At 32.3% G+C, this 20,004-nt stretch overlaps 1 protein-coding gene across 1 annotated transcript; it reads left to right on the forward strand.

Moving 5' to 3' along the window:
- The first annotated feature begins 2,001 nt into the window (after positions 1-2,001).
- Positions 2,002-6,948, forward strand: LOC123909944 (LRR receptor-like serine/threonine-protein kinase HSL2). Its single transcript, XM_045960891.1, has 2 exons — positions 2,002-6,028; positions 6,242-6,948. Exons 1-2 carry the CDS (start codon positions 3,307-3,309, stop codon positions 6,619-6,621), a joined length of 3,102 nt encoding a protein of 1,033 aa, XP_045816847.1. The 5' UTR covers positions 2,002-3,306; the 3' UTR covers positions 6,622-6,948.
- The last annotated feature ends 13,056 nt before the right edge of the window (positions 6,949-20,004 follow it).

Below are 20,004 nucleotides of genomic sequence, written 5' to 3' on the forward strand. Positions count from 1 at the left end.
TTTTACTATGCATAGAACTAATAGGGTTTGACGCAAGATCATTCCAATTAACTCAGAAAGAAGTGGATGACACACATAAGAAAACAATATAAATTAAATTTGTTTCAGCTTAACATTTATACATGACGTACATAGGCACCACAGTGCTGCTAGTTTTCTATCACCAACTTAATATAAAAAAAAACATTTAATTTTGGACGATTATTTGACTAAGGAGTCCAATCCAATGACCAAATGACATAGTATTCTCACTCTACGATATCCAAGTCAAAAAAGTTATGTCTTTGAATAAAAGACTAATGTGACTTGATCTTTAGGGACTCCATTGCCCCCACAGGTGACTAGTGAGTGAGGCTCTTATCTTAACACAATAATGATAGCAGGGGGAGTTGAACTCATATGATATCTCACGGTAGGATAACGAGATGCACTGCGGTAACTAAATCACACAATACGTAGTAGATTTTAGCCATCTATTTTAAATCGGTCGATTCAAATAGCATCTTAATTAATAAAATTAATTTCAACCAATCTCAACCATTAATATTAGATCGGATAATCATGATAAAAACAACATGAATATTTAATGCAGAAAATCCTGTTCCTATGAATGAGTTAAATTTTTGTCAACTAGACCAATCTACATATATTGATTCAATGTTTTTTATTTAAAAGAAAATCAAAACATTCATTGAAATCAGGATCATCGAATCTCGATCCAACGATCACGAATATGTTGAATGTGCGAACATATCAAATTATTCACCGCAGACAATCCAATTTCCTTCTTTAGATGCTAACTAGGTTTTATTGATTGGCAGTGGCAAAAGTGAATATGCCAACTTAGTTATAGTACTCATTTTAAAACTACTAGCAGTCACAATTAGGAATCACATCATAAACCAAATGGATGAATTAGTTAACCTAATTCTTCCTTTATGCTTTGATTAAAAATTATTTTATGCTAAGTTTAACTATAGTGAGCTATAAAATAAAACTAGTGCTTAATGATACAAAACAATAGGATTGTCGTTTACCACATTCAAATCAATAACCAAATGATGAACTATCTGGACCCATATCAATGCTTATCACAACTTTCAATTATTTTACCTTATCAAATTCAATGGGGGAAAAGATCACCGACAAAATTCAATAGTAGTGGAGTATTCAGTAGTAGTACAACGTTAAAGTCAACAAAATGCATGTTTTTTCTATGGGTTTCATTCTTTTAGGTGCTGGTATTTATTTGTTGCTAAAGGGGTCCAATGATGAAACCTCCGTTAAATTCATAAGACTTCATTCCAATAATTTCATTGATGTTTCAAAAGAGTTACTATAGATTGTAGTAAGTAGTAACAATGTCTCAATTTTTTTTTACCATATTTCAGGTACATTTGAACTATAGAGTCGAACATCGAACCTCCGCCAACTTGCACAAAATGTTCAAATTTTTTACCATTTGGACTAATCAAATTGTTGATAACAATTAGCCAATTAAAGCATTAGCTCAAGTGATTAATTGAGATGATAATTAATTTGACTCATCCCTAGTGGGCACCCGCAAAAAATACCCACAACGGGTAAGATAAAAATCTGCATTTCGAATACGGGCACGAATATGGATAATTGCCCATAAAAATGAGTGAGTATGAGTGCGGGTACGAGTATCTTAGTACCAACTCGCCCCATACCCATATAATATATATATATATATATATATATATATATATATATATATATATATATATATATATATATATATATATATATATATATTTATTTTATTTATATTATTATATAATATAATATAATATATTTATATCAGTTTAAAAAATTAAAACTCTATTAAACTCCTATACATTTTTAATAAAAATGTTTATTTATAAGATAATGCAAACACAATGTGAATATGTCAACAAAGATATAAACTTTAGCATGAGGTTAGTAATGATTTTGTTTATAGTTTTCATTAGACAACATTAAAATCTTTGATTTTTTTTTTTTTTAATTCTATTAAAATGATATGATTTTTATAATTGAACGATTTATTTTTCGAAAAAATGCGGGTAACGGGTATGGGTACTTAGGTACCCATAGGATATGAGCACAAGTATAAAGGTTGTTACCCACGTAGGTATAAAGGTTGTTACCCATTGTCATTCCTAGTGATTTACGGACTTTCTTAAAGACAAATAGTTAGGATATGGCTGAAACAATTATTGGTCTGAATATGATAAAGAAAGAGAATATGAATTGAAAATTATGAATACACGAGCATGAATGGCTAGAATTGAGCAAATGAGCGTTTGTTTAATTTGAACCCTCGGGAACATTGTAAAGCAAAGTGGAGAGACAGCTGATTCTTCACGGCAATGCAGAGTCAGCAGGAACAGATTCTTCCCAACCATTTAACTTTTGTTTTTTTCTTTCAAAATAGTGTTTGGAAATTGAACTAAGATTATAGTACATACATAAATAAATGTCATTTTCCTTACTAAGCAAAATATTCTCCATCTACACTATACTGTATCTCTCTATAACAAAAAAACAGAAAACAATACTATATTACGGACCAAGTAATAGATCTCAACCATTTATTTTTGATCGGACGACTACTATTATATTTTAAAAAATTAGTACTAAACAATCTTTACCTTAATTCAAGATCAGACAACCGAAAATCATTACAGCAGCACGCACAAAGTAACTGCGTGCAATCCTTTTCCATATATTACTAGTACTAGAATTTAAGTAAGGGACAATAAGAGGAAAGAGTATTAGGTTCCTAGGTTCAAAAATCTTAAACCACACAAAACATTATTACATTATTAACATGTTTAGCAAATTACTATCTCCAAAATGTTTAACACAGAAAGATTTTCATAGGTAGTCCCAAATTTCTCCTATCCCCAAGAATGATTCATTCTTGTTCTAGAAGTATTACTATGTTATCCCTCTTACACTCTCTCCCTTTGCCTCTGTCATGTTCTCTGCTTTTAGTTTTTCATGCAAAATTCTCATTACTTTAATCTAAGTCCTTTTTTCCACTTTTCAAAACAATCCAAATCCTAATCACGTTTCCCTCTCCACTTTCAAACCTCCCTCACCACATCATCAAAACCGCTGAGAATTAAATGCACACTTTTCCCCCTAATAATCCCAAAAAACATCATCCTTTTTTGTTGCTACACACAACAATTAAAGTAAAGTGAATCTTGTGAGAACTGTCCCTATTTTCATGCATGAAAATCAGAAACTCACTCACGAGGAATATCACTAACTAAGATTCTAAGAAGTGTATGTATGACTCAAATTCAAACTACTATTAACACCTTCAAAACTTCATCATTCTCATCATTTCTCACTCTACCAAAATTCTACAACATGGAAAAAATACTCATTCTTATTCTTCTCTTTTCATTACTATGTTCAATTGGAAGCACTTTTTCACTCTCAAGAGACTATGAAATTCTGCTTCATGTCAAGAACACTCAAATTGATGACCAAAACAAGAGTCTCAACAATTGGCTTCCAAACACAGAACACAATCCTTGTAACTGGACCGGTATAACCTGTGATTCACGAAACAAATCAGTTATATCCATCGACCTCTCAGAAATCGGCATTTATGGCGATTTTCCCTTTAATTTCTGTCGAATTCCAACTCTCCAAAACCTATCACTTGCTGTCAATTATCTTGGCAATGAAATTTCCTCACATTCCATGCTGCCATGTTCACATCTTCGTGTCTTGAACATCTCCGATAACTTATTTGTCGGAAACTTACCAGAATTCAACGCAGAAATCTTTCAACTAAGAGTACTCGACGCCTCAACCAACAACTTCTCCGGTGATATTCCGGCTAGTTTTGGCCGGTTTCCACACCTGAAAGTACTCATTTTATCTAATAACCTTTTCACCGGTGACATTCCGGCAAGTTTTGGCCTATTTCCGCAACTGAATGTACTTAGTTTGTCCGGTAACTTTTTCACCGGAACAATTCCTTCAATTTTAGGTAATCTCAGTGAATTAACTCAATTTGAACTTGCTTATACAGAAACAATGAAACCAGGTCCTTTACCTTCTCAACTAGGAAATCTTACAAAGCTAGAAATTCTCTACCTTGCCAATATCAACCTCATAGGTAACATACCAGATTCTATTGGAAACCTTATTTCCATCAAAAACTTTGATTTGTCTCAAAATTCCTTGTCTGGTAAAATCCCAGAAACCATTTCTGGTATGAAAAATGTTGAAAAAATTGTACTATTTGATAACAATCTTTCTGGTGAAATTCCACAAGGTTTAACAAATCTTACAAATTTGTTTCTATTAGACCTCTCTCAGAACACTCTCACCGGAAAATTGACGAAAGAACTCGCTTCGATGAATCTTTCTGTTCTTCACTTGAATGACAATTTTCTCAGTGGAGAAGTTCCAGAAAGTTTAGCTTTGAATCCAAATTTGCAGGATTTGTGTCTTTTCAACAATAGCTTTTCAGGGAAACTACCACAAGATCTTGGAAAATACTCTGCCATTGAAGAAATCGATGTTTCAACAAATAACTTCATTGGAGAGTTACCAAAGTTTCTCTGTCAAAAGAAGAAGCTTCAAAGACTTCTCACATTCAAAAACCGATTTTCCGGTTCTCTTCCTGATGAGTATGGTGATTGTGATTCTCTTCATTATGTAAGAATTGAGAACAATGAACTTTCTGGTTCAGTTCCAGCAAGATTCTGGAACCTGCCCAATTTTTCTCTTCTGAAAATGGATCATAACAGGTTTGAAGGTTCAGTCTCAGGTTCAATCAGAGCAAAGGGATTAATCAAACTAGTTTTAGCCGGTAATAGGTTTTCCGGTGAGTTTCCGGTAGGTGTCTGCCAACTTATTGAGCTTGTGCAAATTGACATTGGAAACAACAGGTTTACCGGTGAAGTTCCTACCTGCATAACCGGTTTGAAAAAGTTGCAGAAACTGAATATGCAGGGGAACATGTTCACCGGTAAAATTCCTAGTAATGTATCTTCATGGACTGAATTAACCGAGTTAAACTTGTCAAATAACCGGTTCACTGGTTCAATTCCACCGGAACTTGGTAATTTGCCTGGTTTAATATACCTTGATCTCTCCGTTAATTCTTTAACGGGGAAGATTCCGGTGGAGTTAACAAGCTTAAGGTTGAATCAGTTCAATGTTTCTGATAACAAATTGTCTGGTGAGGTTCCTTCGGATTTTAACCGCGAAGTTTACTTATCGGGACTAATGGGTAACCCGGGTTTGTGTAGCAATGTAATGAAAAACTTTCATTCTTGTTCAAAACATAGACCCTTTTCAGTTGTTGCAATAATTGTTTTATCTGCTTCTGTTGTGTTGATTTTTGTATCTGGTTTATGGTTCTTGAAGAAAAAGTCGAAATCTTTCGTTGGAAAATCTAAACGGGCTTTTATGACAACTGCATTTCAGAGAGTTGGGTTCAATGAGGAAGATATAGTTCCTTTTTTAACCAATGAGAATTTGATTGGAAGAGGCGGGTCGGGTCAGGTTTATAAAGTGAAAGTGAAAACGGGTCAAATAGTTGCTGTGAAGAAACTTTGGGGTTGTGGAACACAGAAACCTGATATAGAATCTGTGTTCAAGTCAGAGATTGAAACATTGGGTAGAATTAGACATGCTAATATAGTGAAACTGTTGTTTTGTTGTAGTGCTGATGATTTCAGAATTTTGGTTTATGAGTACATGGAAAATGGAAGTTTAGGTGATGTTTTGCATGAGGGGAAGTTTGAGGAATTGTTGGATTGGTCTAAGAGATTTGGAATTGCTTTAGGTGCTGCTAAAGGGTTAGCTTATTTACACCATGATTGTGTTCCTCCTATTGTTCATAGGGATGTTAAGAGTAATAACATATTGCTTGATCATGATTGTGTGCCTCGTGTCGCTGATTTTGGACTTGCTAAGACGTTGCAGCGCGACGCAAGTGAAGCTGCTATGTCTAGAGTTGCTGGTTCATATGGTTACATTGCTCCAGGTTAGTTTTCATTTTACTTGTTTATTATTATGAATGAAGTTTTTTGTATCTGAAGCACAAATACTTCTGATTAAAAGTGTGTCTGGTGTCCGACACATGATTATCAATGATTAATTCATTTTCATAAATTATTACTTGTGTTGATGTGTCCGTGTTGTGTTTGATATTTGTGTCTGTGTGATAATATCTAATACCTAATTGATTGAATTGCAGAATATGGTTATACATTGAAAGTGACTGAGAAGAGTGATGTGTATAGTTTTGGTGTGGTGTTGATGGAATTGATAACTGGGAAGAGGCCAAATGACTCATATTTTGGTGAGAACAAAGATATTGTGAAGTGGATAACTGAGATTGCTATATCAACATCTCATGAAGTAGGAGGAAGTGACAACATTAGAGGAGGCCTAGATTGTGTTGTGACAAAGATTGTGGACCCAAGATTGAACTTGGATACTTGTGATTATGAAGAGGTTGAAAAGGTTTTGAATGTGGCTCTACTTTGTACATCAGCATTTCCAATTAATAGACCTTCAATGAGAAAAGTGGTTGAATTGCTTAAGGACCAGAAATTAGCTCGTCTCAAGTCATGAAATTCCATTGGACTTTCTAAGTGAAAGTGATTGATGTCTTTAGTATGGTGAAAAATTTTCAAATTTTGAAGGAAGTTTTCAACTTATATTTATTGAGGACTTAATTAGCTATTATGAGTGATGGTTTACTCACTCTAAGTATGTAAATCTTCTTGTAAAGATGGGGCATGAGAATCTTGCCTCGATCAAAGTTAAGAATTTGAGAACTAAAAAATTTACAACTATATTATTTAGTATATTATAAGTGAGTATTATATTGTGTAAAAAATGTACAAATTGTGTGATTATTTTTATCTTAATGTGATGATCTGTGGTACTTTAACCGAACCAAAATAAGTTTATGCAATTCTTAGCATGTCTTGATATGTATAATGTGAAGACAACTAGTAGACACAAGAATTGCAAAAATGTAGAGTATAGTTATTTAATATGACTGTTAAGAATTCCCTCTTAACAAGCTAGCATTCCCTCTTACTTGTGTAAATAGCAAGTGAAGATGGGGTTACGAAGTCATCAAATTATTTCGTTAAAAAGAAAGAAAATTAAAGTCATCAAATTCAAGTTTCAAAACCTTATATCAATTAGAATTTTACTTTTTGCACCCTCGGCATACATGCGCATCCCCTGGTATTCCGAAATTATCCCCTCGCTACTTAGAAAGCGAGTGGGTAAATAGCAAAAATTGGGGGGGGGGGGGGGGGTTAGATAGCAAATTGCAAAATGAGTTCGCTTTCTAGAATGCGAACTCCTTTTTTCATGATTTTTTTTCATTCTATGGGGCACATACGTTGGGGTTGAATTAAAAATATTTTCACTCGCTACTTAGAGTGCGAAAAAGTGCTCGCATCCTAGAAAGTGAGAGGGTTAGTTTGGTCATTTCGGAGGGTGCGAAAAGATAGATTCTATCAATTATTACTACTGTGTCATTTTTCTTGATGGGCTACTATGCCATTTTTCTTGATGGGCTCAAGCTCTACAATATCTTCTTTCTAAATGGGCTAGTCTCACCTTTGGTCTAATAAGACGGTTTATCTTCTCACCCTCACGTTTCTTTTCTACCTCCAAAATATTCATAAGAAATTCGAAAAACGTTTTTCAAAATTTTCTGCGTGTTTTGCGATAGAAAATAAATGTGGGGGGTGGGAAGAGAAAATTTTGTCTAATAACAACTATAGAATGAGCTAACAACGACTATAGAAGTGAGTGATCTTTTTACTATAGAGGTGAGTTAGTAAAAAAAAATATAAACTACGTTACCCGACTGAGAAGGAGACAGAAAGGGATCACCTGACCTTATCTTGAGTGAGATCCCTGAGCCTCACATGCACCTCCCCGGTTTTTCAATACCATCCCCTTGTAACGCAGGATGCGAGTGTGTAAATAATTAAAATTAGGGAAAAAACAATTTGCATCTTAGAATGTGAACCTTATAAACATGATTATTATCATTTCATCTATTTGTTTCAAACATAATTGATCATCGTGTCATTCCTAATCCTTTTTTTTTTTATGAAAGGCCTAATCGTTAATATCGTGTCTTTATAGTTTATACTATTTTTTTTTTTGGTTTTCACTATCATTATTCGGCTCACCGTACCGTCTAATCTGGTTCAATATTCAGTTCTAACATCAAATAGTTCTAATCCCCTCCCAATTGCAATTGCGGAGGATCGAACCGTGATACTATTTTTTTTTTTTTGTTAAATAGGTTAATGGTTATAAATTAACATCTTAAAATAAATAAATAAATAAATGATCTCGAATTCAAATTCCTTTTTTTTTGGTACAATCCTTTTTTCAATTTCTAACCCTATATATAAAATACAATATATTCAATAAACAGCAAAAAAAAAAAAATTAAATAAAAAACCCTAAAATGGTAGTAGTAATGTGACGTTAAGCTTTTCCGGTATGAGTCAAAATCCAAATCAACCCTTTTTTGAGTACCGAGTGAGAATAGTCAGTCACATCACAGCAACACTCCGTTTTTTTCGTTTCATGTGTTGATTGATCAGAAATTAGAGCAGAGAAGACATTGCATTCTAGGCTTCTTCTAGCTGTAACACACTAGCAACTTATTACTAGTAACAAGTATTTCCCTCACTGTGATAAATGTTTCAAGCAGCACTACAATCCATGGAGAACAAGAACAAGAATAACAAACATTCATCTTTTGAACCCCAGGTATGAAATTTAACTCATTCCTTATTTCTTGGTATTATACTTTGATTACTAGTTTGAAGTGATGAGAGGGAAAAAAAAAATTAAAAAATAGGAAGGAACAAGTGAAAGATTAGAGGAGTTTAAATATGAGGACTTTAGAGGTTTTTTTTTTTTTTATAATTTGTGAAACTCAAAAATTGAATTGGAGGTTCGTTTTGGAGGATTTATATGAATTCTTCAAATTCAATTTAAGGTGTTATAATATTCTCAAAATTAAAAATATATACTCCTCCCAGTCCGGTCTAGATACATCAATTCTACCCATAATCTAAAAGGTAAACTTTTTCATGTATAAAATGTGAAAAATTTCTTTATTTCTATTCTATTTTCCTCCATCCAAAGTCCTCCCTCCCCTCCAAACTCACAAACAGAGGGGTTCCGAAGGGTGTTTGGGAGGAGGGAAGGGCACCCAAAATTTCGGGGACGGCCCTGCTCGCAAACAATTGCATATATTGCAATTTGATTTGTGTAACCACTCTTTTTCATTTTATTAACAGAACAATCAAGACAAAGCTGAGGCAAATATGACTCTTGGACAAAGTAATGCTTCACATGACAATGTGCCTAACTCAAATCAACAACAACAAACATCAATGTATCAGTGGCCTTATTATACTTCTCAAAATTCCACACAAGCACCATGGCAGCAGTTTCCACTTCCACAACAAAGTCATGTGTTTTGGCCACAATTGTTTGTAACAAACATCCCTCCTTTTTTTCAGTCATTCAATGCTAATGGCTTGCAAGCTATTCCTATTCCTATTGTACCTGAAGCTACTTCCTCAACAACCCAACATTTGGTTCCAAATATGTCTTATCATGTTGGATACACATTTCCTGGCTCTTTAGGTATGTATGTAATTGTTGATTTTTGTATGACTTGTAGTTACTTAAGAATTTTTGCATTATATTTTGATACCTATTTTACCAAATATTACGGAACTAGTAGTTTTTTTCCTATATATAGCGTTGACACTTTAGATTGAATGTGTGCCATGTGTTCAACATTGATGCATTATTGGTGTCGACATGTTTTTCTCAGAGTCAGAAAAAAACATTATGGAACTAGTAGTTTTTTCCTATGTATGGAACTAGTAGTTTTTTCCCATATTGACACTTCAGATTGAATATGTGTCTGGTGTTCAACATTGATACATTATTGGTGTCGACATGCTAGCGTCAATGTCCTACTTTTACCAAATATTATGGAACTAGTAGTTTTTTCCTATACATAGCATTGACACTTCAGATTGAATGTGTGTCATGTGTTCAACATTGATATATTATTGGTGTCAACATGTTAGTGTCAGTGTCCTACTTTTTCCATTGTAACTGATATACTACCATTTTATATTTTTATGCTACATTATTGTAAGCAACTCAACTGTGAAAAATAAACATGTAACTTAATTAAGATGTAAAGTTTGATACTTTCTTTACAGTTCCTTGGAATCAATCTTCTTGTTTGGCTCAGATGAACCAATTACAACATCCGTATGTTCCCAATGTTGTTGAAGCTCAGGTGAATACCTCTTCCCAATTCTCGCAATCAAATTATGTTCATTATTTTGGTTTCTAGTTCCTTGATGAGAAATATGAACAAGTTTATTAATTCTTGCAGTCAACGGAGACTGCTAAGTTATGGAGTATGGTAAATAAATTGCAAGCTGAAGTTTCTGATTACAAGGCTCGACTAACTAAGCTTGAAGAAGAAGTTTCATCACTCAAAAAACATAAAGTGGAAAAGCCTATCAATGAAATTCTGAGCACTATTCCGGTAGGAACAGCTCAACCGCGAAAGAGAGGGAGGCCTTCTAAGAAATCATCGAACTCAATCAATGCATTACACGGATCTCAACTAGCTCACGGAAGAAAACCGGCACCAAGTCAACCTCAGCTTGTGATGAAATCACCCATCTTTAAAACAGTTGTCCTTGAAAAGGTGGAAAATAAAGAAATATCAACTCATTCTGCTAAACATATTGGGAATACTGGTAATGTGAATCTTGATCGGACTTATCGAATACCTTCTCAGGACTCTGCAAGACATGTGTTAAATGCAACACATCAACAAGGAGTGAACATAACTCATGGACATAATTTTGAAAACGCTTCTAAAGAGCAGAAAGATGGTAACGTAGGATCAACTGAAGATGAAAATGAGGAAGAAACGGGAGATGAAGAGGGCACTAGTTCTTCTGCATAAGATATTGGTGTAACAAAAGGGGACGGCTGCACTATGAGTAATGCCAAAGCAACTAGTTCAAAATGTTTATCTCCCTTTAATATGTGATCGTACTTTTTTGTATTAAGTAACTTAGCATCTAATTTCTTGACAATAGATTTGCTGGATTATGGGATCACTCAGCTTAATGTTGATAGCTTGATGAAAGGTTATCCTGAATTTTTTGGTCATATTGTGACTTGTTCCTTCAAATGAGAGGGCACTTGATAGTCAAATTAGAGGTCCCTTTGATTGACCATATATACTTTTTTTTTTTGTGAATATATTTTTTTGGTGGTTTTTAAATGGGTCTTGAACTCTTGATAACGAGGCACGTGTTAAGAAATACCAAAGTGAAATTTAACATTAAGGAAAACATGCTTGGTTTAACTCTACTTAACATAAGAGAAATGTTATTTAGACATTTGAGACAAAAATACAACATCTAGGGACAATTATGTCATTTCATATCATTCCCCATTCCACCATCATTATTTCTTCTCTACCAATTTGGAGAGCAGCTTTGCTCCTTTTCCTCCTTTTCTTTTCATAGATGGATGACATGTGTTAAATATAAATCGAATGGTTGTGATTTAAATGGTAGAATTAAGTATTTATTTTAATAAAACATCAAACCATCTCACTCTGATACTTCCATCTGCTTCCTCTTCATCTCACCGCGCCGCCACCGCCGCCCCCTCGCCGCTGTAAGACCCTAACAAGTTATAGTTGCCATGCTATGTCTCTTCGTCGCTCAGTCTTGCTTCTCGCCAATATGCTCTGTTGTTATTTTGTGTAATTTCATTTTCCCCTTTTTAATTTGAGGATTCAATATGTTCATAAGTGAATTATTTACTGCATTTTTTTAAAATTGATTGTCTTAACCATAACAAAACCAGAAAGAAAAGAAGAATAAGAGTGAACAATATTAAAAAGACTTGATTAATTCAAAAAGAACTTTGTAAGGAGAATAGAGGAAAAAAACTTTATAGTTAGCTTGTCATTATTTTTAATTAGATCTAGAATAACTCTTGAAGATGGCAGAGGAAGAAGAAATGATAAGAATCATTGTAAATTGGGGAAAATTGTATATTGATTGAAGAATGAAAAAGTGAGTTACAATATGCAGTTACAAGTGTATATATACAATGGATCAAGTTCTAACTGCCTATGACGTGGCATAACTAACTCTTAGAGAGACTAAGCTATGCTATATGCTATCCATGGATCTTATTGTATGCACCATCATGTGATTCAAGCAACTTTGCATCTGTAGCGTGAGGCTCAAGTAACTGATCATCACTTTGTTCTTGTGTGGGCTCACTTGTATTTTCTACACTTAATAATAACTGTGAATCAAAGAGGGCCAGATGCTCCTACGGTGTGTGGATGATTGAAGAACGACGCCGCAGGGATGACCAGAGGGGGACGGCGGCGGACGATGCACTGGCTAGAGAAAGATGAAAAACAACCATGAGTTGAGAGGAAGATGATGAACCGGGTTTCTATTTTGATGTTTTATTAAAATAAATACTTAATTCTATACTTTAAATTACAACCATTTGATTTATTTTTAACACATGTCATCCATATGTGAAAAGAAAAGGAGGAAAAGGAGCCTTAAGAAAAGGAGCAAAGCTGCTCTCACCAATTTGTACCTTTTTATTAGGGAAATAACATAATTGCCCCTAGTAGATGTATTTTTATCTCAAAGTTGTGTCTAAATAACATTTCTCTTAACCTAAAAGTTTGTTAACCAATGCCCCGACATTAATTAAGGTGACAAAAAAAGTAATTTTATATTGAAAATAATACTTTATATACTTTTAAAACTTTGACTACACAAATTTTATAACATTTCTTCTAGACATCAGGTAAACAATACTATGTGAATATCTAGTTATATAATCACATCGGAAATTGATGTTTTAATAACAATGTAATGTCAATGGGTCGAGTAAACCCATTTCATCTTAACCTCCATCATTTTCTCTCGTTTTCAAACAATTCAATGGAAAATACTCCCTCCGTCCCAAATTATAAGGGAAAAAAGCCTCTTTTTTTTGTCCCAAATTATAAGGGAAAAAACTCAAATTTGACCAATTTAATTCTAAAGTTCCAGAAATACCCTTAGTTATGTTTTCCAAAACAATTCAATTTATTATGATTACTAGAATTTATTATGGTCAAGAACTTCTTGGTATTAAAATTTGAATTAATGGATGACCCTTCTTTCCCCTCTTTCTTGGTATTGAACCCATTAATTAACCAACTTTACGTATTTCAATTGCTTCATCAACAACATTTATTCCTTTATAGAGTCACTCTAATTAATATTATGATTATCATTTGATTTTTCATGTGATAAGTTAATAAGGGTATTTTTGGAAACAAAATTATGTTTTTGACAAATTTTAGAATATTAAATGATTTTCTTAATAAGTGTGTTTTTTGTTTTTTCCCTTATAATTTGGGACGGAGGGAGTAGGAATTACCAGCAACCCCGACAACAACCTCGAGTATTGAACATACATGTATTCCTTCTACGAATGTATGAATATTTCTTCGATCTTACCGGAACACCTCAAATTCACTTCAACCTCGATTCAGTCAACTTCATAGCATGAGTCGCATGCATCGTCAACAGGTAAATAACATGATGCAATTTAAAAAGAATACCATGACACATAATTTTATTACCCAAGGCTGCGCAGACTTCTTCTTTTAAAAAGAACTAGCAGGACACCCGTGCGTCCGCACGGGAGTCGCGGCGTTGCCGCTCCTCACTTAGTAAGATGAAATGATATAATATTTGGTAAAAAAAATAGAAAAAGAACAATGGTAAAACCATCACAAAAAAACTTTAGGTCTCCGTATTAATTTAGGAATATAAATATAGATAATGTAGAAATTATGAAGAAAAAAAATAGGCTACCTTATTAATATATTAGTAAAAACATAGATGTTGAAAAATCACAAAAAAAACTTATGTCCATGTATTAATATATGAATATAAATATAGTCCCGTAAAAATTATTAAAAAATAGGCAATCATATTAAAATGTTAGTGAAAATATAGGATAGGTCTCGCCACAGTCATCAAAATAATTAGGTCATCGTATTAAATATGAGTATAACCAGAAAAATTGTAAAAAAAATAGACAACTTAATTTTTATTTTATTTTTGTTTCAAACAACTTAATTAATATATAATTAAAAGTATAAGTCCCGTAGAAACCACACAAACAAAAAAGTTTTCATATTAATATATGAGTTTAAATATAGGTCCCGCAGATGTTATAAAAGAATGGGCAAACTTATTAATATGAGTAAAACACATAGGTCCCCATGTATCAAAAAAAAAACGCATAGGTCCCCAGAAATCACACAAAAGATTAAGATCTCGTATTAATATATAATTATAAATATAGGTCTAAAAAAAATAGTAAAAAATTGAAAACTTCACTTGATAACATAAAATAGTAATTTATTGGGAAGTAGATTAAAAGATTAAAAAAATAGAAAGATATAATATTTGGTAAAAAAATAGAAAAAGAACAATGGTAAAACTATCACAAAAAAACCTTATGTCTCCGTATTAATATTTGAATATAAATGATAATGTAGAAATTATGGAAAAATAGGTTACCTTATTAATATATTAGTAAAAACACAGGCCTTGTAAAAACCACCAAAAAATTAGGTCTCTGTATTAAATATATGAGTATAAATATATCCTTTTAAAATTATTAAAAATAGGTAACCTTGTTAATATGTTAGTGAAAATATAGGTCTCACAAAAATCATCAAAATAATTAGGTCACCGTATTAAATATGAGTATAACCCGTAAAATCGTAAAACAAAATGGGCAACTTAATTAATATATAAATAAAAGTATAAGCCCCGTATAAATCACAAAAAAAAAAAGTTTCCATATTAATATATGAGTATTTTATAGGTTCCGTATATGTTATAAAAGAACGGACAAACGTATTAATCGTATTAATATGAGTAAAAAACATAGGTCCCGCATAAACCACATAGAAGATCAGGTTATCGTATATTAATATATGAGTATAAATTTAAGTTCACAAAAAATAGTTAAAAACTGTAAATTTTATTAATAAGAGTAAAAACATAGGCCCTGCGTACGTGTATGATATAAACTGTTGTTGTTTTGTTTGGCACACCTTGTGTCAATCAGGACTCATTATTAATAATAAAATTCATTTTAGTTTGTTCAAAAAAAAAACACAGGCACCGCAGAAATCACACAAAAGATTATATCCTTCTGTTAATGCATGAGTATAAATATATGTCAAGAATGAGCAACCTTATTAATATATTAATAAAAAAAAATATATGGCTCGTAAAAATGAACAAAATAATTAGGTCCTTGTATTAATATTTGATCTAGTATAACCCGTAAAATTATAAAAAAATAAACAACTTTATTAATATATGATTAAAATTATAAGTCTCGTACAAATAAAAAAAAAGATTATCTTATTAATTGATGAGTATAAATATATATAATCTTACATAAATTATTAAAGAACATGAAATCTTATTAATAAGAGGAAAAACATATGCCACTTTTTGCTTTTTCATAGCCGCCCCACAACAACAACATAGAAAACCCTACTTTTTGCTTTTTATTCTTGTTCATCTTTCAAAGAGGGGTGATTTTGGATCAATTTTGATCTAAAATCACCCCTTTTTGATTGTTTTATATTTTTTTTTATTTAAATAAGTGATTTTTCACACATTCTTATGTTTCATTTGAGTTTTCTTTTGTTGTTCTTGTCTGATGTTGTTTTAATCCCGTCTTAGTGCAGAGTTTTTTTGTCTTGAGTTCGCGTCTTGGTACGGTGTCCGGTTTAATTCCGTTGTAGTACAATGTTTGTTTTGTTCAGATTTGCAGATTTGTTCCGATTCAGATTCAGTGCAGATTCACACGTACTCTACTTACTTGAATAAATGAATATTGTTTGTTGTTAGTCTAAAAAAAAAGAAAAACATAGGTCCCGTAGAATTCACACGAAAGATTATGTCCCCATATTAATATATGACTATAACTTGTAAAATTATAAAAAAAATAAACAACTTTACTAATATATGAGTAAAAATATAAGACCCGTAGATATATCCAAAAAAATTAGGTTCCCGTATTAATTTGAATATAACCCGTAAAATTATTTTAAAAAAATAGGCAACATAATATTTTAGTCCTTTTATTTCTCCAATAATTTTCTTCCGCATAGAAAAATCTCATAAGAATGAAAGTCATATCTTTCTTATTATATCTTTCTTGTGTGATTTGTTTATGGTTTTGTTTCTCTGACTCTTTGTAAACTTTTGTAGTCTACCTCGGTACGTCTTGTGTTGGGTAGGTTTTCTATGTTAATATATCTCATTTTGGTTTGTTAAAAAAAATATTAGTCCTTATATCAAAAACAAAAAATCTTTAAAAAAAAAAAACTTCTAAAAAATGTCATTTATTTTTCAACTATTTTCAACTTTGTATTTAATTTTTACTGTTTTTTTTTTTAAACTAAATGTATCATTCACGCGCAACTGTAGAGAATAATCCTCTTGAGGTAACTGACAATTTTTATTATTTTTGTCTCACCATTTTGGTAGAACATAGGCTACCTCTTCGACCAGACAAGAAACCTGTGAAGCAGCTTCCAAGGAGGTTTGCGCCAATTAATTCATATGGCTTAGTGGTAAATCTAATAAGAATTGTAAGTAAAAGGTTAAGGGTTCGATTCCTACTAAGAAATTTTTTAGCATTTTTCTACTAACGTTTTTTAATAAAGACACAAAATAACCCTGAATTGATTATGTGTCAAAAAATGAAAAAGGGGCGAATTAGGAATTTCATAGGTACTTTCTTTTCTTATATAGTAGATTTTTTTACGGAAGTTTTTCAGTTTTTCTCCCACCATATTCTTGTATTAAATTAATTAAATTTATTGAGTTTAACTACAAATTGAAAATTAACTTAATTAAATATTGGATTGAAGTCCATAAATCAAGTTGAGTGAATCTAAAATAACGAAACATAAACAATAAATGATAAAATTACACTAAAGAAAGGGTTGAACTCAAATAAAATATCATAAATAAATGGAAACAACACCATGTACCTCTATATTGTAAAAAAAAAACCATACATTTGTTGTCTTATTTGGTATAATGCACTTATGACGTTGAAATAAAGAATTTCATTGAATCTCTCCTTTTATTTGTACATGAATTTTACTCTCTTATTATAAAAAAGAAAAAATAAATAAACACTTCCCCTTTCTTCTTTTAACTTAACTCGTGTTGATTATATGTTAGTTCCAAAAATATAACAAATTAATTCATATGGCTTAGTGGTAAATCTAATAAGAATTGTAAGTAAAAGGTTAAGGGTTCGATTCCTACTAAGAAATTTTTTAGCATTTTTCTACTAACGTTTTTTAATAAATACACAAAATAACCCTGAATTGATTATGTGTCAAAAAATAAAAAAGGGGCGAATTAGGAATTTCATAGGTACTTTCTTTTCTTATATAGTAGATAAAAAATAAAAGCGCCGCCTAGTCTTGCTCCTTCTCAAACCCTCGCCACTGATCCCTACACCCACCACCGATCCTAGCTCTTCATCTCCCTCTCTAAATGAAACTAATCCAACCATATGGAAACCTCTTGATGCCATAGTTCTGCGGTGGATTTATGGTACCATATCCACTGACCTTCTCCATGTGACTCTACCACACAAACAGCTTGGAAACGTCTCTTCAACATCTTCTTTGACAACAAGAATTCCCTCGCGTCACCATGGAGCAATTTTGTGATACCATAACAGAATTATGTCTCCGGTGTTTCATTATACAATAATTACATGATATTGAATGGGGCCTAATTATTCTCTAACTAAGGACCTGTTCGGATTCGGCTTATTTTTGAGCTTATGCAAATAAATAAAGTTTTATGTTAATTTATAAGTTTTCACTAATAAAAATTATATTTTTACAAACTATTTTCTCATAAACTACCTTAAAAAGTTTATAATAATGTATAAAAACTTATTTAATTACATTAGCTATTTTGCATAAACTTAAAAATAAGACAATCCAAACGTACCCTAAATATAGAAAATACTGATAATTTATACGATGAATATTTTATATTCTTTTTTTTTTTTGGTACAAGAATATTTTATATTCTTTTTTTTTTGGTACAAGAATATTTTATATTCTTTTTTTTTTGAAGCATTTATATTCTTTTTTTTAATCAAACAAACTTAATGCATTTTATTAACTATTACATGTTCGATACATAGCGGAGGCATAAGTTATGGTGCATAAGAAAGGTTTATGCACACCATGCATAAACACCCCAGATTGCTTAGCGCGCCCCTAGTTTGCTTAATGCGCCCCCCAGTTTGCTTAGCGCACCCCTCCAGATTGCTTACCACCCCCCAAATTACTTAGCGCGCCCCCCAAATTGTTAAGTGCGCCCCCCACCCCCAACATAAATAACACAAAACCATTCCACAAGCAGAATGGTTTTGAATTACAACCCTCTAAAATTATTCGACAGTAAAAATGATTTTGGCATTATAAGTACATCTAATGTGAAACCATTCCACAACAAAAATGGTTTTGGGGGACGCGCGAGAAAATTTGGGGGGTGCGTAAGAAATATGATGATAAGAAAATGATAGGAAATAATTATACCTTCAATCACAGGTTTTGTGGATTGTGAAGGGGATGATTCTCTATCCGAAGCTGCATAAAAGATAAAAAAAAATGAAATATTATGTCAAAGAAATATAATGATAAGAAAATGATAGGAAATAATTATACCTTCAATCACAGGTTCTGTGGATTGTGAAGGGGATGATTCTCTACTTGATGAACCACCCTCTGAATGAGTAACCACCTCAGTTGCTTCATCATCGACATGGTGGACATGGTGGGTGGGGCTTGCGGTCTCTAGAACCTGAAAAGCAGAAGAAACAAAGTCAAATGCATTGACGTTAATATCATAAACCGATTGTCCTTCAACTTAATTTCATAATCAACAAAGTCAAATGCATTGACGTTAATGTCAACATCATGAAAGCCAAATTATTTTTTAAAAACATATGGCTTATGGTGTACCACATGATTATGGCAAAACAACAGTATTGACTATTGAAAGCAAAAAAATCAGAATCATATTTTATTTGTGTTTCATGCCGGTTACGAATGTGTATAAAGAAAAAAGCAGACCTGCACATAATTTATAATTAAAAAATAAAATAAAATCAAACCTGCTCATAATTCACGAGCTGCCCATCATAGGAAAAACCCTCTTTGATAAGGAACATGTTTCTTTCCACCCACCGGTCATTGTAAGGCTTGTAACATTTGGTAGACCTCCAATCTTTATCTTTTTTCGGGCCTCTTTTCTGCAGTTTGACATCTTTTAATTTAGTAAGGTCTGTTCTCACCTATTCCTTCTCCAACCCCAACTGTCTCCAGCAAACATCTACAAGGTGTTTTGCGATATTTTCAAAGCAAATGGAATATACTTTCGCATATACCATCCAGGTTTGATGTTCGAGTTCATTGGGCAAACCACAACCATCCCTCTTATAAGGGCACCAATCCACCTGTAAGAAATAAAAATAATTAATTATACATATATATATATATATATATATATATATATATATATATATATATATATATATTCTTGTTATCAGTTGCACGAAGAATTCCTAATCAACCTTTTTTAAAAAAAATCAACAGATTCTGTTTTGTACAGCTCATAGCTGATTGTAAATAATAATTAGTTGTCCTCTTCTGTCTTTACCATATTTAGAATTAGCATTAGCATTTACAGGAAGAATAATTGCCCTGATTCTCAGGCTAGATTAGTGCTTATTGTTCTG

Source organism: Trifolium pratense, linkage group LG2, assembly GCF_020283565.1.
Source record: "Trifolium pratense cultivar HEN17-A07 linkage group LG2, ARS_RC_1.1, whole genome shotgun sequence".
Lineage (NCBI taxonomy): Eukaryota > Viridiplantae > Streptophyta > Magnoliopsida > Fabales > Fabaceae > Trifolium > Trifolium pratense.